Source organism: Gastrolobium bilobum, unplaced genomic scaffold (assembly GCF_033153095.1).
Source record: "Gastrolobium bilobum isolate Gb01-03AN ecotype WA unplaced genomic scaffold, APGP_CSIRO_Gbil_v1 utg3122, whole genome shotgun sequence".
Lineage (NCBI taxonomy): Eukaryota > Viridiplantae > Streptophyta > Magnoliopsida > Fabales > Fabaceae > Gastrolobium > Gastrolobium bilobum.
The window spans coordinates 116,485-138,854 of record NW_026897077.1 but is presented as its reverse complement, the minus strand read 5'-3'; the positions used below and the strand labels follow the sequence as shown (position 1 = coordinate 138,854).

At 36.9% G+C, this 22,370-nt stretch overlaps 1 protein-coding gene across 1 annotated transcript; it reads right to left on the bottom strand.

Moving 5' to 3' along the window:
- Nucleotides 1-7,394: 7,394 nt before the first annotated feature.
- Nucleotides 7,395-9,647, bottom strand: LOC133303884 (pentatricopeptide repeat-containing protein At4g21300-like). The gene has a single exon (XM_061503853.1). It carries the CDS (start codon nt 9,645-9,647, stop codon nt 7,533-7,535), a length of 2,115 nt encoding a protein of 704 aa, XP_061359837.1. The 3' UTR covers nt 7,395-7,532.
- Between the last annotated feature and the right edge of the window lie 12,723 nt (nt 9,648-22,370).

Here is a 22,370-nt window from a genome sequence, read left to right as displayed (position 1 = left end):
TCTTCCATTGATAATAACATTGACTATAGTAAATCAGAACACAATGCAACGGACTTGATAATCCAAATTACAGACTCACAACACACTAACCTATTGATAAACCAAGAACAGGAACACACTAATACAAAAGATAAACCAAAGGTCTCAACTCACCCTCAAAGCCAAAGACCTAGGCCTCAAGACATCCTTTCCCAAAACCCCACTCTAAATTCTCTGAATACATACATACCTCACTACACACACTTCCCTTCCGTTTATCCTATTCCCTAAGAACCTTCTAGAATAATTCTCTGATGGCACCAGAAGATTAACAGATAATAAACAGGAAAATATACTAAAACTTGAATTGCAATTGAGTTCTTACAAACAGTGATTAACGCTCAACAATGAAACAGTACTCAGAATGGACTACTGACAACGGACCGCTTGAGACACCTTGAAGGAAATTACAAATACTGAACCAGTAAAATACTCAGCTACTAACAATGGTTACTCTCAACGAGGAAGAAAACCCCACTCCCCATCAAGCTACCCATACTTTTCTTACAAACTTTCTAACTAACTTCCCTTACTCCCTTTTTCCTATTTAGCCACTGATTCCCTTCTCCCATTCCCCTCCCACATGGTATGCCCCATTCAACGCTTGCCACGTGTGCTCTTTTATAACAAACTCTCTTGCAGTGCTTTTCTTCTCAACAGCCAGCACTATCTGTTTCACCAAGCCTTGGCCACCCGAAGAAGCAATGGGCTGATGTTGATCACCCAACGAATCTGCCATGGCCTGCACATTTACTGTCATGGGCTGCTTGTCCGAATCTGCCAATGCAATGGGCTGATCACTATGGCCTTTGCCTTTATTCTGCTTCTTCCTACGTTCATAAACCCATTTTAGGGGTCCAACAACACCTCCCCCTCCAACAATCACCTTGTCCTCAAGGTGAAAATTTGGAAACAACTCTTGCAATTCCTCCATGTCTTCCCATGACCACTCACATTCAGGCAGGTTGGCCCATTCCACCAACACTTCAATCTTCCCATTCAGAAGCTTCCTAGCATTTCGTACCGAAGCAGGGTGAACTTGTAACTCCATCGAATCAGTCAAACAATTGGGCAAAGTCATCACTGGCACATCTGCATTCACAGCCCTCTTCAATTGAGACACGTGAAATACTGAATGTATTCGTGCATAATTAGGGAGTTGCAATCTATAAGCAGCTGGTCCAATCCTTTCCACGATTTCAAAAGGTCCATAAAACCTTGGACTCAGTTTCTGATTGAGATGTTTAGCTAATGATCTCAACTTGTATGGTTGGATCTTCAAGTATACCTGATCACCCACCGAAAATGTCACATCTCTTCTACCTTTATCATCCTGCATCTTCATTCTCTCTTGTGCTTTGCATAGATTTTGCTTCAATTCCAGCAATAATGCATCACGAGCTGCCACCCATTGATCAACCGCAGCCACTGAGATGGGCAGTTTGTCGAACTGAAAAATGGTTGGAGGATCTCTTCCATATAAAGCTTTGAATGGAGTCATCCTTGTGGACCTGTTGTAAGAGCTGTTAAACCAAAACTCAGCCCAAGGAATCCACTTAGCCCAACTCTTAGGGTGACTACTAGCAAAACACCGCAGATAAGTTTCCAAAGTGCGGTTCACCACTTCCGTTTGTCCATCCGTTTGGGGATGGTATGCTGAACTAAACTTAAGGTGAGTGCCTGCAGCCTTAAATAATGCTCCCCAAAATTTACTAAGGAATAACCTGTCCCTATCCGATATTATGGATTTAGGGAATCCATGCAACCGGATGATGACACTCACAAACAGGTCAGCTACCTCTTCAGCAGTAAATGGATGTGTGAGAGTGATGAAGTGAGCATACTTTGTTAACCGATCTACCACCACCAGTATAGTATCCACCCCCTGGGACTTAGGCAACCCAGATATGAAATCCAAGGACAAATCTTCCCAAACTTGATCTGGAATAGGTAAGGGATTTAACAATCCAGCAGGTAATAAACTTTGGTACTTTTGTTGTTGGCACACCCCACAATTCTGTACAAACCTTATAACATCCCCCCTCATTCCCTTCCAATAAAGCAATGCAGAAACCCGCTTGTAAGTGCGGATTTCTCCCGAATGCCCTCCCCAAGGAGACGAGTGAAACTCTTCAAGAATAGTGGGAATAAAAGTGGAAGAGCGAGGGAGTACCAACCTGTCCTTGTACCACAAGCAACCCTTCGTCACATGATAACTCGGGTGAGAAGAGCTGTTATTCATGATCTCAGTGATCATCTTCTTAATTCCAGCATCTGCCAAAGCCTCATCAGAAAGCTTCTGCAAATCCGAACTCACAGGTGTGGACATAACCTTGCATTCCATCATACGGGATAGTGCATCCGCGGCCTTATTCTCCAAACCTGGTTTGTATTGGATCTCTAAGTCAAAACCCATAAGTTTTGCCACCCATTTATGTTGTCCATCTATCAACACTCTCTGCTCAGTGAGGTATTTTAAGCTCCTCTGATCAGTTCTTACTATGAAATGTCGACCCAGCAAATAATGCCGCCACTTTTGTATAGAAAAGACAATAGCCTTGAGTTCCTTTTCGTAAACAGAGAGCATTTTATCCTTCTCAGAAAATGCTTGACTAAAATAAGCGATAGGTCGACCATGTTGCATGAGTACTGCTCCCATACCTACCCCTGAAGCATCGGTTTCCACAATGAATTCCTCATCAAAATTAGGCAATGCCAATTCTGGCAGGGACATCATCACAACCTTTAGTTCATCAAATGCCCCTTGAGCTGTCACATCCCAAGCAAATCTGTCTTTCTTAAGTAATCTAGTCAGGGGGCTGGCTAAATGACCATAATTCTTCACAAAGCGTCTATAATACCCGGTAAGACCCAAAAATCCCCTTAACCCTTTCAAGGACAAAGGAACCGGCCAATCTTTAATGGCAGCTACCTTAGAAGAATCTGCCTTTACCCCTGTTCCGGAGATCACATGGCCCAAATACTCCAACTCCTTCCTTCCAAAACTACACTTCTTGAAATTTGCCACAAAGCAATTTTTTTGCAGTACCTCCATCACTTGACATAACTGAGCCCAATGAGAAGATTCATCCGCACTGTATATGAGAATGTCATCGAAGAAGACTAGGACGAACTTACGGAGAAATGGCTTGAACACCTCATTCATTAAGGATTGGAATGTCGAGGGAGCATTCCTCAAACCAAACGGCATCACAAGGTACTCATAATGGCCCTCATGAGTCCTAAAAGCCGTCTTCTCAATGTCTTCTTTCCGCATACGGATTTGATTATATCCCGACTTTAGATCCAGCTTAGAAAAAATCGAAGCTCCTTCTAACTCATCCAACAACTCATCTATCACTGGTAATGGGAATTTATCAGGGATGGTCACCCTGTTCAAAGCCCAGTAGTCAACACAAAATCTCCAGCTGCCGTCTTTTTTCTTGACTAAGATCATAGGACTGGAAAAGGGGCTAGTACTGGGTCGGATCCACCCCACCAACAACATTTCCCTGACAAATTTCTCCAACTCCTCCTTTTGGTAATAAGGGTAGCGATAAGGCTTTAGATTTGGAACACTGGCCCCTTCCTTCAGAATGATTCTGTGATCACAGGTTCTCTCCGGAGGTAAATCTGTTGGTTCCCTAAACACCTCAGGGAATTGGTGCATGACCCTTGAAGTCAACTCAATAGAGTCCTCCTCCTTGCCAACATTGGTACTCACTACCCTCAGATCCACTAAATAATTTTCCAACCCCTTTTTCATGGTCTTACTAAGCTTCTTATAAGAAATAAGCCCTCTGGACAATTGAGGATCTCCTCGAAGCTCAACAATATCTGATCCATAAGGCACCCTCAAGAAAAGCTCGCGGAAATTAGCCTTTATCTCCCCCAAACCCTCCAGCCAGGTGTAACCCAGAATGACATCCTCCCCCTCCAAGTTAAATATGAAAAAATCTTGAGTTATTGACATACCTGGGAGCTGTAATAACACTCCCTTACACGTTCCCATGCATCGTACTTGATTCCCATCACCCACCGTGACCGTGGGGGATTCGGTCTTGTTCACCAGAAGCTTCAGATCGTCAGCTACATGTGGTGCCAAGAAATTGTGTGAGGCTCCTGTGTCAATCAACACCACAACCCTCTTGCCCGCGATCGTCCCCCACAACTTCAAGGATCTACTGGACGTAAGCCCAGCAATACTGTGGAGACTCAATTGAAGGTTCACCCTTTCTTCAGACGACTCTCTGTTCCCCAAATCGAGTTCCACGTCCTCTGTGTCTCCCGTTCCGACCATCATCACATTCAAATGAGCCTGGGGGCACACGTGATCGAAGGAATATGGTCCATTGCACTTGAAACACGTGTTCCGGCGTCGTCTATCCGCCACCTCCTCCGGTGACAGCCGTCGGAAGCGAGCGCGACCACCGTTGCCGCCGTTAGAGCTCCGTCCGATTGTACCGCTGTTGCCCTCATTAGGGTTCACAACCCCACTCGTGCCCTGATTCAGATTTGGAGTGGAAGCCCCACTTTCACTACCCTGGGTGCCATTATTTTGAGTTAACGGGCTTGTCACGTTTGGCCCACTAGTGGAGCTCCTCACATTGAAACTCGAATGACGACTAGGGAGAGCAGGCCTAGAATAGTGTGGGCCATTGCCAGCATTTGGCCCAAACCTCCCACTCTCCTGACCCAATTTCCCCCTGATCTCCTCTCTCTCTCCACACGCTGAGCCATCGTCATCATCGTGCCCAGGTTCCTCAAATTATGCAATCTGATTTCCGCGCGAATCTCTTCACGGAGGCCATTCAGGAACGCAGCTTGCATAACATCTTCATCTGCGTGTCTCAACGGGGCTGAAAGCAACTCAAACTTTTCACGGTACTCCGCAAACGATCCCTGTTGACGAAGACACATTAAATCTTCGTAAGGATTTCCAGAAGATGATGGATGGAATCGGTCCAGAATCGCTGCACGAAAGTCAGCCCAAGAGATGGTTGGGTTCCTTTGCTCCCACCATTGGAACCAGTTGAGTGCCCTTCCTTCCAAGCATACCGACGCGGTCTCCACTTGCTCGCCGATAGGAATCCTAAAGATTCGAAAAATTCGCTCGGCCCTGTACAGCCAGCCATAAGGATCATCTCCAGAGAAATAAGGAACCTCTACTCGCCTTCTCCTTTCGTATTCCCTAGCGTTTCCGTCCATGTCACCACCCACTTGGTCACCTCTCACTTCTTCCTCACCCTCCGTTGTAGAGCGTTTGCCAGGGCTCCTCGATCTTCCTCCGCCCATATGATTGAGTCGTGCTAAAATCTCCGTAAGGGTACAGTTCACCTGATGCACCGAATTTCCTAACCCTCCAATTCGCCCCGTCAAACCCACGTTGCTCTGTTCCATAGCCATCAGCCTCTGTTCCATATCATCAACTCTTGTCTCCATCCTTGATCGAACCATTCAACGCACTTGCAGGATCAAGTGCTTTGATACCAATTGATGGCACCAGAAGATTAACAGATAATAAACAGGAAAATATACTAAAACTTGAATTGCAATTGAGTTCTTACAAACAGTGATTAACGCTCAACAATGAAACAGTACTCAGAATGGACTACTGACAACGGACCGCTTGAGACACCTTGAAGGAAATTACAAATACTGAACCAGTAAAATACTCAGCTACTAACAATGGTTACTCTCAATGAGGAAGAAAACCCCACTCCCCATCAAGCTACCCATACTTTTCTTACAAACTTTTTAACTAACTTCCCTTACTCCCTTTTTCCTATTTAGCCACTGATTCCCTTCTCCCATTCCCCTCCCACATGGTATGCCCCATTCAACGCTTGCCACGTGTGCTCTTTTATAACAAACTCTCTTGCAGTGCTTTTCTTCTCAACAGCCAGCACTATCTGTTTCACCAAGCCTTGGCCACCCGAAGAAGCAATGGGCTGATGTTGATCACCCAACGAATCTGCCATGGCCTGCACATTTACTGTCATGGGCTGCTTGTCCGAATCTGCCAATGCAATGGGCTGATCACTATGGCCTTTGCCTTTATTCTGCTTCTTCCTACGTTCATAAACCCATTTTAGGGGTCCAACAGTATCAGAGCCTCTTTTACCAAATAATTAAGAGTTAACTCTTGCAGCTACCAGTCTCTTAATCAAATTAAAACTCAGTACAAAGTACAGTAAGGCTAGAGTTTGTCCACTCTCCCAAGTCAAGAGGGCTTTCACGTGAATCGGGGCTTGGTAGAAGCAAGACTAATTCTTGGACCACTGCCTACATGTGGAAGAAATAAAATCAGAGACCATGTTAAAACAGCTTCCAGATATTTTAATTATCATATACCATCAATCTGAAAAACTCAGCACAAAGTTCATAAAGCCAAAAGAGAAAACAGAGGAGATCCATTGACAATTTTAGCTATGCCCTTGATGAGCACCTTCCAACAGTTTACAGATGATATGTAGAAACCTATATGCTCCATTTTTTTTAGAATATCGAGTTCATTATAAACAAAAATTAAAAAAGAAAAAAAAATCTTCTTTAAACAGGGAAAATCATGAATGGAGCTTGGTTGTGTCAAGATATCTTTTAATCTCTCAAGGAAAACAAGAACTACATCTTTGATCTACTTTTCATTTTCTCCTTGACTCAATGAATCTCCCAATTGCTGCATCTAAAATCTAAATTTAAATAGTGTGTGCTATGCACCACAGATAGTGTTAGATGAATTTTAATAGATACTACAAATACGAAATTCAATAGATACTATAAATTAAAATAAATTATTGGGGAGAAATATCAATGTTCTTGATGGTTGATTACCGGCATAAGTCTGAACATCGACTGAAGTGAGTGATTTGGTCCATTTAAAGTCAGCACTTTCCAAGTTCAAAACACAAGTGAATCCACAGCAATGCTGCAATGCTTATTCTTCAAGATTGGAACTTTCTGGAGTACAACCAATATAACAGCTCCCACTCATTGTTTCAATGAAAAACTAACAGCTGAAGATAAAGATACATGACATTTATCAACCAACACCAAGATCAAGAATGTGAAAAGCTTCAAGCAATAGTATGTGCCTGTAAATTTTTATCAACCAATAATAAAATAGAAAAATAGTATGTACCTGTCTTTGGTCAAACTCTTCAGGGGAAAAGAAAAAGAAAGAGAGCTAAGCATCTCTGTCATCAAGTTCTTCCCCTTGTGAAGCACAGGCAAAGGCATCCTATCCAATTCCATCATTATCAAAGTTATTGACTGTTTGATGCCCATTTACACTCCACTTAACTCACAAAGACTCTTGGGTGATAATATATACTTTTAAGAAGTCTGTCCAAAACTGTACTCCATTTTCTAAAATTTAAATTATATTGATTCGTATACTCACTTTGATACCATTATTCCCACCACTGATATCATTGGCCATATATCAAAATTCTTTTCTTCATGTGGACATTAAAAGAACAATTTTTTTTCTTTTATGGTTCACATCTCATATGCTGCTTTTCTAGCTCTATCAGACTATATCCTGGAGGGCTTTTGAATTCATTATCCTTTGTCATTGCCCTTATTCGGGCTACTTCATCCCATCTCCCCCCTTCTGCAAATATATTTGATACCAAAACATAGGAACCTATGTTATGTGGCTCCAATTTTAACATCTGCTTCACTATAGCTTCACCGATCTCTGTATCCCCATATAGTCTGCAAGCAGAAAGCAAAGCAGACAATGCAGCAGAACTGTGTGTTGATGGAAACCTTTTAACCAAATTGTGTGCCTCTGTAAGCAGTCCAGCTCTGCTTAATAAATCTACTACACAACTATAATGAACTTCACCTGGAACTATCGCATATTCATTCACCATGATCCCAAAAATCCGTAGACCCTCTTTTACCAATCCTGAGTGGCTACAGGCAGTGAGTATTGATGTAAAGGTTACTTCATCAGGTTTAATTTTACCCAATTTCATTTGATCAAAGAGTTTCAACACTTCTGTATAATTTCCATGCATCGCATAAGCACCTATCATTGCATTCCATGATGTGAGACACCATTCAGTAATCTGCTGAAATACATATCTAGCCATATGTATTTTTCCACACTTAGCATACGTAGTAATAAGAGAATTATTTACAGACAACTCTCTGCCATGAAATATTCGGTAACTGAAGCAGTGAACTTCCTTAACAAAACTTAGACATCCAAGCTGGGATAACCCCTGAAGGAGACCAATTAGAGTAATAGAGTCGATATTTAGATTTTCTCTTTGCATCAAACGAAACAAAATAATGCCTTCATCAATATGGCCATGGTAAACATAACCCATTATCATTGAAGTCCATGACACCAAGTCCTTACATCTCATCCTATTGAAGACTTCCTTTGCATACAGCACATACCCACACTTTGCATAAGAATGAATTATTTGATTTGCAATTTCCACATTCATGATGCACTGATGCCTCAATACATACCCATGGATAGAACTGGCTAGTCTGATGTCTCTCAAGTTTGATACAGCAGAAATTAAATTCAGAAATGAAGCCACATTTGGACTAGCACTCATTTTGACCATTTCACGGAATACATTTATAGCCTCCACAGATAACTCATTTTCGAGATAACCACCCATCATAACATTATATATAACAGCATCCTTATTCCCCAAACTTTCAAATATTTTTCTAGCTTTAGTTACATCAAATTTAGAGTATAGATCAACCAAAGCAGTACTAGCCACCAGATCAGGTTCTACCCCCGTTCGGATCATGTATCCATGGATAATCTTTCCTTCACACAAATAATTCAAGTTGGCGCAAGAAAGAATTGCATTGGCTAAGGTTAACAAATCAGGCAAAATCTTTCTATGCATCATTTGACAAAAAAGGCCAAAAGCTTCTAAAGCCTGTCCATTACGAAGATAAGCCGATATCAAAGTGTTCCAAGAACCAACTGTTGTAGCATCCATCTTGCCAAAAATAGAGGCAGCCATCCTTACATCTCCACATTTGTTATACATATCAAGGAGGGCTGTCTCAAAAATCTCATCCAACAAGCCAATTCCTTTTCTAACGGCATAACCATGGATTGCACGACCCTCATGCAGCGCTCCCAATTTAGCTGCTGTATGTAGTAAGCTCACTAATGTTACTCGATTGGGATGCAGTCGTTGCTCCTGCATTAAGCAAGCAATTCGGAAGGCCCCATAAGCACATAAACCCCCACAGTGAGCGTAGGCAGTAATCATGGAAGTATAAGCCACAAGATCTTTGTTGGTAATTTCATCAAACACCTTATATGCATCCTCAATTTTTCCATATTCAGAATATAACCGAATGAGAGAAGAACCCACAAAACAATCAGAGTTCAAATTAAGCTTTAAGGAATCAACATGAACCCCTCTTCCAAATTCGAACCTCCCTAATGCAACACAACTTTTCAGACAAACCGTAATGGCTGAGCCACACAAACCAAATTTAAATTGCTTCAATTCCAAATACCGATTGAGAACCTCACCGTAGTGACCGTTCCTAAAATACCCAGCAAGTGCGGAAAGTATTTCGTGTGCTGCTATGGAGAAATTGAACAACATCTATTCTCTTGTTAACCCTTTAACCTTTCAACGATAAATAACCCTTGAAATATGTAAAGTTCGATACTGAGTACAGTAGTTTACTTCGGAATCATGAATTAGGACATGAACATGTCAAATTCATCAATTTAAGGTTTTATTATATAAATACAATTTTAATAACTCACTTTAATATAATATTATAAACAGAATATTACATTCTTCCAATTAAGATATACAATTTAATAAAATTATTGGTTCATAGACTAGTTTATAATCAACTATGTCCAAGTCGGTTAAATCAGTGTTATTTAGTATTATCATATTATGTAAAGAATATTAATTATATAAGGATAAATCAAAGGTGATTAAGGAAAAAAGAGAAAACTAATTAGGATAAAAAATTACAAAATAATTACCATTAAATTATTAATTAGGGAAAGGATATAGTAAGTGTTACTATTACTACTAATCAATTTCACCGTTAGATCGATTATGTAGATCCAACGGTTATATTTATTTTCATCTTTGTATGATTATGATTTCCTATATTTAATAATTTATATTTATTTTGAGATAGGTTATTTTACCTACTATTTTTTTTGCCTACCATCCTTCAATATCATTAGATCAGAATCTCAAGAAGAGAGAGGGAGATAAATGTTAGTTAAGATTTTGATCTAACGGTGTTGGAGGGTGGTAGGCAGAGGTAGGCAGAAAAAATGGTAGGTAGAATAACATATCCTATTTATTTTTACCCTTATATTGTTTTGATTTCTCATATTTAATGCCTTCACATTAAATATTTAATATTTTCACATTAAATATGGAGAATCATAATCATACAAAGACGAAAATAAATATAATCATTGGATTAATATAATTGATCTAACGATAAAATTGATTGATAAATAATATTAATAATAACGTTAATTAATCGTTACAATATCTTATCCCAATTAATTAATTAATAGTTAATATCCTCTGAAATAACATGATCACGCTAAGTAACATAATATATCAACTCTCAAAATTCTAATTATAAAGCTACTGTATCTTTAAACTAACGTAAGAGTCTTCTATGGTTACAAGAGTTTTTTTTTTTTTTTTTTTTGCGCAGAAAGAGTTCTTAACTTTTACTTACATGTCACTTATCACTTTATTGGTCTTCTTAAATCTTGTATGCCTAAATTTTATTAGGGTTCAGTTTATCATTTCAAATGATACAAATTGTTATGTTGTTTTAGTGACTCACTCATATCAGTCGTATAATTCTGAAAAGTTATTTTTTTTTTCATTTTATATGTCAGCGATGTGACTGAGAAGAAAAAAAAATAACATTTCATATTTACACAAAATATAACTGGTCATACTTTATGTAAATCATCTAAAAAACATAACTTGTGTACTTTTAAATGATACTTCTTTTTCCCATTTTATTATCACACAAACATTATGTGACTTTACACATATACCTCAAGACAAAATATGAATGCCTCAAATTTATTCAAGGTTTACACACAACGATATTAAAGAATTATATGTCAACGCATAAAACATTAATATTATAAGAGTTACACCAAAGTTATAATTTAGTAACTTTATTGAATGCAAATAACTTATTACATAGTCAATGTTAATTAAAAATATTCATTACAAATAAACAAACTTCATAAATATCATAGAAAATATAGGAATGGTAACACGCAGAGGCGGATCTAGGTGCATTAGAAAGGGAGCAAGTGTCCACTCTTAAAATATAATGTAAAAATATAAAAATATTCTTTTCTTAAAATTCAAAATTTTCCAATTTAATTTAAGGGTAGGATATTGTAACAATCAATTAGGGTTACTACCAATCAATTTCACCGTTAGATCGATTTTATTGATCCAACGGTTATATTTATTTCCATCTTTGTATGGTTATGATTCCCTATATTTAATACTTTATATTTATTTTCACCTTTGTATGATTATGATTTCTCATATTTAATACTTTTACATTAAATATGGGGATCATAACCATACAAAGATATAAATAAATATAACAGTTATAATCGATCTAACGGTGAAATTGATTGGTACTAACATTGGTAGTAACTCTCGTTGGTTGTTACGATATCCTAGTGTAACACCTCGTAGTACTCTGATTGTTAACATCATGATATTATAGCGTACACAGCGGAAGATTTTATTTAAAGATTAATAAAATGTCTTGTAAAAATACGAATAAACTTTTTTCAAAACATTTTATGAAAATATTTCTAAAAACGTTCACATGAGATACTGCGAAAGCGTAAATCTAAAACATATATCTATTAATTAATCTCATTAGCTAGTATTAGTGGCCATTGACTAACCGGATATGACAACAAGTGTCATTTCTGCCAGAGTCTCACAGACAACATAACAGCTATTTAACGGATAACTGGGAGATAGGAATCTCACACACAAGTACACCTGATAGACATAATTATATAACAAACAGCTTGCATGTCCCACACAGACTGCAATCCTCATCTAGGGTCAGTACATACATAATGGTTCTGCGCCCAAATTAATAAATCCATACATCATGTCTATATGTCCTCATCATATGCATCTAACATAACTTGTAACAATTACAGACATAATCCAGAAGCTCAATTAATAACAATCCTGAGCATTTTACATTCAGCACATAGTCTCAAAATAAACTAACTAGGCATGTCAAAACACCACACATGCCACATAACAATGTAACAGCATAAAATAAACAGCAGCCACAATCCACTAATCCATAGCTGGGCCCTTGCCCTTAGGATGCACACTGTTACCATAGGTACCTGAAATGATGTCCCCAAAAAGGGGTGAGATAACGACATCTCAGTAAGCTCAAGGTTCTTAGAAGATCCTCTGATCCCTTGAGCCTACTTCCTGCATGACAAGTCATATATAAAGCATATAATACAGGCATACACATAGCATCATCATATCATCCTTGTGTAACCCTAGGGTCAAAGCCATAGACGGTTACACATGTGTGACTCCAGGGTCAAGCCATAGACAGTCAACACAACCTCTGTATGAAATAGCTCTCAGAGTCAAGTCATAGGCAACCTACATACCATAATCACTGGCCGGGATTCTCATAACATATATCATCAGTGCATCATCATAACATCAAGAATCATATAACATCTATATGAATGTGAATGAATGCACATATACGTTATACCACTTACTTTCATACAATACAACTATAATGCCCACCATCATGGTGGGGCCACAAAAGAGAGGAGCAACCAGAACTAAGAGCTTACCTCACTGAGCTTATCACAAGCCCAACTCCAACAGTAAAACACGTATGCTCTAATAAATCCTCAAGTGTCAAGTCCTCTAGGAAAACCTAGAGTAGGAATTATTTACATCATTAATACTCAATCACTTAATGATTCCACATTTCATTCTTACTTGCCAATAATATGCCCATTAAAAGTCTAGACCATTTATTACTTAATTACATATTTTTAGTGCATAAGGAATTGCTCCCTAAGTCCACAATAACTCATTAGACACTAGTCCATTAATAAACTCTCTTAGATTAAGGCATCTTCAACTTCACTTATAACTAATCAAGACATTTATTATCAATATATGTCATTCATAACCTTGAACATTAATTATTATAAGTTACTAACGGTTCCCATAAACCCACTAGCCTAAATCTCACTTTTACAGTTTTTCTATAATTGTACATGCTTCTGTTTTCTAGTCACTATGTGCAACCCACTTATTATAAAATTATCTTATTTTAGTATGTTAATCTAGACTCAATTATATTTCCCACAAGGTATCACATGCCTCATTTGAAGTTTTCTAGCTCCGGTTATCACCATTTGAAGTTGGACAAGCAAAACTGTCTGTCAACCTCAAACCTAGGAAGTACGGACACTCCAAAAAATAGAGAGTGTCGTGTCCGACACGTTCCGACACGGCGACACGCTCCGACACAATGTCGGAGACGGGGTCAACATTCCCGACACATTGACCATTTCGACAAGCGAATTTGACCGAGTCCGACACGTTCCGACACGGTCAAATGGCATTTTCGTAAATTTTTTATTTTTATTTTTTAAATTATTTTTTAAAAAAAATTATTTTTAAAAAAATTAAAATATATTAATAAAGCTTCCACATGATCATAACAACTCCCCCCTTTTTCCCCCTTAAGTAAATAATAGATCATCTCAGCACCATCATTTTCATTCCTGTTACGCTCTTACTGTGTCTCCTCCACCTGATCTCTCTCTAATCTGATCTGATCTCTCTCTCTTTCATCTCAGTTCTTGTTTTTTTATTAAAGCTTCCACCTTTTATAATGTTTGACTTGGTGTTCTTATTTTACAGTGTATTCTTTTATTTTATGTTTTTGCCTTTTGTGAAGAACGCCGCTACAATTTTTGGTATTGGGTGTCGGTGAATTTTTTTGCTGTTGTTGCCATTGGTTACATCAGATTTTTTTTTCTTTTTTTTTTTCTCCCTTTATATAACACCTTGGATTCCGACTTTGAATCAATTTTTCTTATGTGGTTTTGGATTGGAAAGGAAAGTTGCAAGATAATATTTTGATGGGTATTTTTAATTTTTTTTTAATTTTTGTTAAATTATTGAATACTAAATGAAATATACACTATATAAATTAAAAATATTATTTAATATTAAAACGTGTCGCAACGTGCCGAAATCCATATTTTTTTAGGATTGACGTGTCGGAGTGTCGTGTCGTATCGTATCACGTGTCGCGTGTCGTGTCGGTGCTACATAGCCTCAAACAGAGCTCCAAACATCCATCACCATTTCTGCTATTATGGAAGATATACTAAACCAATTGCTCTCAAATTTGTATACAGAAAACTAGACACTTTCAGCTTTAATTATATATATCATGAGCCTAATTTGAGTAAGAAATGAGGGATAAAAAAATTCATGGAAGGTGCAGCCACGTACAGCCCCTGCACATGGCCTCCCTGGGCAGTCTTCACTCAATCAGACCTACAGAATGCTACACATTTTCAAATGGTACCAAATTTTGACACCACATAGCTGACATCTCAAGCTTCAAAATTATGTATGACACATCCCTATTGGACCTCTGTGAAGGGAGATATGCTCTTCCAAAGTTATCCTAAAAACATATCATTTAACCAAAGTGTGTTTAATTAGCAAATCCTAATTAGGTTTAGTTAGAAACCCTAAGTGAACATAAATTTCAGATTTTTCATTTATTTATATCCCTTATGCAATTCCATATCATCACTTGTGCATTAATTTATTTATTTCACTAATTACATTATTAGTGGTCCTAAACCCTAATTAGTTCAATTTTTAGTGTTTAAGATTTGATTAATCGATTATGCTTAATCCACCTCACTTGGTCCCTCCATTAGTGTCCTAATTAAGTCTTAGAACCATTTTAAGACATCACACCCTAATATATATCTATATGGCTGAATTGCATAGTCATAAGATTAAGGTTTTACTTGTCTTTTTAACACACTTTCATGGTTTAATTAAGTCTTTTATGTCTTTAGTCCCCAAAGGTGTCATCTTTATTAATTTTAACCATTAAACCCTAATATTAATGAAGAGGGCAGAATCAAAGCATGGGGTTTTTAGGGTTCTTAGTTCATCCACATCAAGAACAACTCACACACAAGCCAAAGGTGACACTTTTTCTTACAAGTCTTCATCTTTCTTGAGTTTTAGACTTTCACCAACACATCTAACCATCAAGACCCAATTTTTAATAATTTGCAATATCATTATAAACATATAATCATTATGGTGGAAATGGAAAGTGGGAGGAAGAAGGATTTGGAGTCATCTTTTTCATGGATTCAAGTCTTGCTTCTCCAAGATGGCTCCTTTAGTTCAAGCTCCAACCTTTACGTACCAAGAATGCTTCTTTTGCACCAAGAACACACCTTCATGAAATATTCAAAGATTTAGAACCAAGAACATGAATTTAAAAGAGTAAAGGTAGGGTTTTTCAAGAAAAAAATGTAAGGAACTTACACTAGAACTCAAAGGAATAAGCACCAAAGTGGTGTTCTTCAAAGAGAACTCAAAGCACCATCACCATGGCTTGAACATACTCAAAAATCGCTGCTGTATGGAGGGAAATTCACCATGAAAATTTGGTTTTCAAGAATAAAAATGGTATGTTCTTGAAGAGGGTGATGAGAGGAACAACTTTTGTGAAGGGAGTTTGGTGATTTGATGAAGTTTTGGTGATGGAATCTTAGACAGAAGGTGGAGAAAATTTGAAAACTCAAATCTAGAGAAAGATGGGGCTGCTAGGGTGCTGATCAGAAATGAGGGGAAGGGTCCCTTATGTTTTTCGGGTTTATGTCATGTCACTAAGTGGCTTTTTGTCATTTAGTGACACCCGGTGTAATTTTTCTTTGAACTGTTATAAAATTTTTACCCGAAAATCCCCAAGATCCCAACTTTAAGTAATTAATATTAAGTTTTTTAATTAACATATTTCTAACTCAAAAATCTAATTAGTAACTCACAGATACGCTTACTGCTGTTTAACTACACTTTAATCTTTACGGGTATTCTTAACTGTACCCGGATTTCATAATCTTCTTAACTTTAACATTATTGGTCTAATTATGACTTGTTAGGAATATATTAGTCTTTCTTTCCATTTTCTCATTTTTTTCCGTTCCGGAATTCTACCGGTTTCTGCTACAGTAGTACAAAATATTCGATAAAAGTGACTTTTCATAAATACCCCAATATGGGTATCAATCTTCACCATTTCATATACTAACCTCATTCATGATATTTATATGATTATATTAGCTCTCTAACTCAGATTTTCAAGATTGGAGCTATTCTATAGATTGTTACTGCGTCAGCAGTCAAAAACAACAGCTGAAAATTCAACTGTTCAGAATACCCACAATATGGGTATCAAACTTCATCAAATCTTATGCTTACATCATTTATGATATTCATATCATTAGGATAGCTCTCTAACTTAAATTAACTATACTGGAGCTATTCTACAGTCTATTACTGCATCAGCAGTGAAAAACAACAGATGAAAATTCACCTGACTAGAATACGCTCAATATAGGTATCCAAATTCTTAGAGTTTCATTCTCATTCTATTTATGACCATAAGGTCTTCATCATAAACCTCTAATTTGAAAATCATGTAATTAGGGTTATTATACCTACCCCTTTGATTTCCCTCATTCTATTTTATTTTCCTGTGAGTTTTTTTTCTCTCTTCCACCTTCATTATCTAAACCTAACAGCAGAGAACTCTATTTCATACCCATCGTTTGCATCTACATACTGATTCATCTCCTCTCAAACCTCCTCAATTTTCGTTATTGGAAGTTGGAACATTTGCTTCTTCCTCTATCGTTGGTCCATTTGAGTCGCAATCCATCCAGATCTAGATCTAAACCAGACCCATCCAGCCGGCAGCTGCTCGAAAGTCACGTTCCAGACCAGACCCAATCTATATGTACATGAACTCATATATTAAGTGTCCACCCTTCATTAATTTTTTGGATCCGTCACTGGTAACACGACGAAATTTTCATATTTATGTCAACACGTATTGATATTCATGTTGTGATCAAACTCGAAAAAATCATAGATGTTCATGCTAAGGATATTTGTGTTTGTATCGAACTGTTTGAATCAAATGATTATATAATTGCACATTTACCCCACTTATCCCACTTTTATATATTAATTTGAGTTATTTAAGTAATTTTCATTCAAAAAGAAAGATTAATAGTTTATTCATGTCATGCCAACACATGTAATAAATGGATTGTTTTTGTGTCGAGTGTTCTGACATGAATAGTCATTGGTGTCATGTTCATGTTAAAGGTATTCAAGTTCATGCCCACTTTGATATTTCATAAGATTTTCAACACATTCAACCAAATCAAAATTCACAATTTCTCACAATTAAATAACCTACACTAGCATATACAAGATATCAACAAGGCAACCGATGCAATAATAATATAGTTAAAGTATATAGAGATTGCAAACTAAGATTTATCCTAATTTGATCACCATTACTTGTGACCTACGTTCAGATTGGAGTCGCTTGATCAAATCTTTCACTAACTGCCAAGCTTACTAGTGCTTGAAAAATATCTACAATCCACCAGATTTATGGGTAGTTGTCAACCTTACAATTCTCTCCAAAATTTTCAAGGTATTTGACTACCTTTCTAACTTAATGGGTCTCATAACCCTTTCAACTCAAGTATACAAGAAGCAAGTGTTTGGAAATGAATATGTTGAATCATAGGCCAAGAAGACTATATTTATGAAGTTTTGATGATAACAAAGCACTAACATAGCACAACATGAAAGCTAATATTACAAGGCAAGGCAACAATTATAAATGGTACAAGAAGCCTTTAACAAAGTGCAAACATAGAAAGAAGACTCAAAATGGCAAAGTCAACTATGTAGTCAAAGTATTCAAGTATTAGAAGACTCAAACTATGAAGACTTGAAGACCAATGAAGACATAAGATCTATATTATTTGTAAGGTCTTCTCTAAGTCATAGAACTTCTAGGATTGAGTTTATTAAGCTTTATCTTGGGAAGTGAAAAAATAAACCATAAACTCATATAGGTGACATATATTTACTTTGATCATGCATACAATGTTCACACACATCAAGAGTGGTTATGCAAGTGTGAAACATGATCATACATATGTTAGGAGTCACTTAGAATCATTTTTTTTAGTACAACACTTAGAATCATTTAGAAGTCACTGGAAATTAGTTAAATGCATTAAATTTTGAAAACCAATGTGAAAACTAATTTCTGTATAGAAGTAATCAAATACTTTTGAGAAGTAATCAAATACTTTTCTGGGTTGAACAAGTAATCGAATAATTGATGAATAGTAATCGACTACTTTCTGGATTTGAAGAAGTATTTGAATACTCCCCGAAAAGCAATCAAATACTTTCACGTAGAAGTGACTTAAACTCGAAGTAATTCAAATTTTTTGATGTCCAACGGCTATAAACGACTAATAACTCATTGGGCACCTATAAATACACATCATTAGGGTTCTGAACACAAGAATTAATACTGAAAAACTCATAATCAAAGAAATTTCAGAATTGAACCCATATTGGCTTACTTTTGCACATCATTGAGAAAAATCTCAATTACTCTCTTATTTTTTAATCTTTTTCGAATCTTTCTGCTAGAAAAGAACAAGGGGAGGATACCCTAAATCTGTTTACATGTTTTGTGTTGTTGAAATTGTTGGTGAGACAATTGGAGTGATCCTAAAGGTAACCTCTTGGTACTTGGGTTTGATCCCCTTGTGTGTTCCACCATGCCTGTTGAGGGTAATGGTAGGAAGTGTATGTAAGTAATATAGTATAACATGTTCATGCATGTTGTATGTGTGGTGGTACATAGGATGTACCGTGTCTCTGGCCAGTAGATTATTTGCCTTCAAACGTTACAGACTTCCACTAGATAGGTCTCCATGAGGGAGTTCCAGTTGACCTGGGGTCGTGGTGTGTGATCCGGATAGGAGCACACTAGGAAGTCTCGGGTGCATATGGATGGAGGGTGCCTTGGTTGATGTTCTGGAAACACGCCTTGGTTTGAAACCCGTAGGCTTATATGCCGAGCCAATAGGCTGGACGTTGCGTGGTTTTGGCATTGACCATCCCAGCTTCGTCGTATTTTGTATCCCTATGCTCCCCTATTTCACTAAATCCCTTGCTTTATCTCGTTTTCAGATGTTATGTTGTATTATTTATATGCATCGAAGTGAGCCATTTGGGCGGAGTATTCTCCAGAACCTCTGGGTTACTGAGATAGATTTGTATATCTCACCCCGCTTTGGGGACTTTATTTCAGGAGGTAGCAGTGGTGTTGGAGCGGCGGGCAAGAAGCCCGTAGGATGATTTGGACGTAGGACTACCTATTTTGCATTTTGTTGGCCAGTGGGCCTAGACTAGACTTAGGTCATGAACAATGCATATGATTAGGATTATGGTTATCATTTTGTTCATGATGTATTGTGTCTAAATTTATTCTTGATTTATCATGTTTATTTTGGAGTATTTACTTTGTATATTTAAAGGAAGGTTGTAATATTTCTACTTGAAGTTGTAAATTGTAATATGCAGAATTGATGTAACCATGAAGTATGTAATATGATGAAAGGGCAATAGGCCTATTCTAGGATGTGAATGGTACTTTATGATTCAGAGAATGCATGCAAATGGGACTTTGTGATTGAAATAAGTTAAATTGAGAAAGTAAGCATGAATGATGTATATTGATTAAATTGAATATAAACTGTGAAGGGTTGTAAAAGTACCAAGACATTGCTGGTCCTTGTGTGCCACCCAATGATTATTAGGTACAATTTGAGGTTGAGTGGATTTTCCAGAATAATTGATTGAGTGAAGGCTGTTTGAAGCTGTTTTGGGGTTGGCTGGCAGATTTGCTTGTCCAACTTCAAACGGCGATACCCGGAGCAAACAAGAACTTTATGACTCGTGTGATAGCATCCTAGAAAGGTAATTAAGTCTAGAATAACATACTAAAAGATGGAAGGCTTGTAGAATGTGATTTGTCCGCAGAAAATTAAAGACTGAACCATGTTCGGATAGTTAGAAAACGTAAAAGTGAGATTTTAGCTAAGTGGGTTTATGGAAACCCCTTAGTGACTTGAGAGATGTAATATGTGATGTAAAAGTAGTTTAAATAATTATTTCCCAAAGAGTTTACAGTTACAGTCACAACTTTTATTTATTACGCTTTTTATTGTTTTAAATGCCCGCGTAATAAACAGAAAAAGTTTACTCGTATTTTTATAAATGAATTGTTGTGATTGTAACTGCGCTTAATATGGGTTTAAACAAGTTTGTTTTAAATGCCCGCGTAATAAACAGAAAAAGTATACCTATAAACTACTAGTTTTGGGCAAAATCACTATAAATGCATTTACTATGGGTTTAAACAAGTTTGATTATTATTGTTATACGTCTTAAGGATATTTTTAGAGTATTATCAGTATATTTTACATATATTTCAATATCTACCAAATATCATACATATTTGAGCTCATATTGTGAAAATTTGTATACCTATAGTGCTTCAAGTTGTATATTCACACTTTAAGAGTATTCTGAAAAGAAAATATGGCTAAACAATCACAAAAGGGGGAGGTGAATTGTGTGTTACTTCTAATTCAAGAAATAATTCAAAATTCAATCCTTTTTCATACAACTTCAACCAAAATAAAATTTAATTATCATAAACTTTTTTCCCAATACTAAACATAATTAAAACAATTATAATAACATCAATTCAGAGGCAATTGTAGTGGATTCAAATTGGAAGGGAAAATAGATAAAAATCAATGTTTATGGCAACCCTTTTCAAGAAATCATGCAAGAACAAATTAGAACAGAAAAGTAATGATCCCCCACCCCTTATAAAGATTCAAAATAAAATATATATAAAAAATAAAAATAAAATTTATTGATAGAAATCAAAAGAGATAGGGTAAGGAAGAATCACATCCTGGTTCACTCTCTAACCACATAAGAGTTACGTCTAGACTGAGGTCAATCATTTTCACTATCATCATGCTTCCAAAAGGTGCTTGAAAAAAACCTTTTTACAACTAAAATTTTATAAGTCTATGATCACACTTAACCTAAGCCCTTAGGTCACCAATTTTAAAACTCATGATTCAACCAATAAAAGGTGTGAAAACTTACCCACAATCAAGGCCTAAGACTCCTCCAAGTGATATCCAAGCAATGACTTGATCAAACAACTCAAGAACACCAAATCTCCTCAAAATTTCGTGGCTGAAATTGTCACTTTTCTCCAAATCTAGCGAGTTTCAAGGCTCAATAATACCATGTTGTGTTTGAATGATGATTTCCAACAACTTTGCTCACAAACTTTTCTTGATTTGGGTGAGTATGGAGGGAGTTATGTTTGGTTGAAGTTTTTGAAGCCAAGCTTCTTCTCCAACAATGGAGGCCGCGGGTTGTGTGGGAGGGAGGAGAAAGAAATACCAGAAACTTGTGTTGTCCAATGTGGCAAGGTCCACTTAAGTGAGGTGGGCCCCACCGCCATCTCACGCGATTTCAAACTAATTCGAATTTTCCTCTTATTCTGCTAAACGTTCATAATTTCCTAAACTAATTAGAAACTCTAATTTTTAACATTAACTATTGTCCTTTAATTACCCTTGATCAGATGAATCCAGAGTTTTTTGATCGTTCGGGGAATTTGCAGTTTTAAGCTGTTACGCGCGTCGTAGACACTCTTCCCCAAACTCACTAATTTCCATCAGAAATTATATTTCCTAGTCCTATAAACCATTTATAACTTATATCCAAACCTAGAGCTCAAAATTCAATCGACACGTTTTACAGTGCAACTGTATTGCGGTATTTTTACCTGGTAAAAAACACTATTCACCAAATTTTACTAAACTTGCCTAACCACTCAATTTTTCGTTCTGAATCCATTTCTAGGGTTATTTTTATCATTTGAGACCTCATACTCAATTTTACTTGCCTAGGGTTACGTGTTTGGCTAATTACCGTTTTACCATTCCTTTGTATTTTGACCTAATTTTCAGGATTTTCACCAATCCTTCCCTTTAATCCAATATTAATATATTAATATATAATTTAGAA

What these genes read in the sequence shown, in the direction of transcription:
- LOC133303884 (XM_061503853.1), bottom strand. Translation starts at nt 9,647, where the DNA reads ATGTTGTTCAATTTCTCCATAGCAGCACACGAAATACTTTCCGCACTT.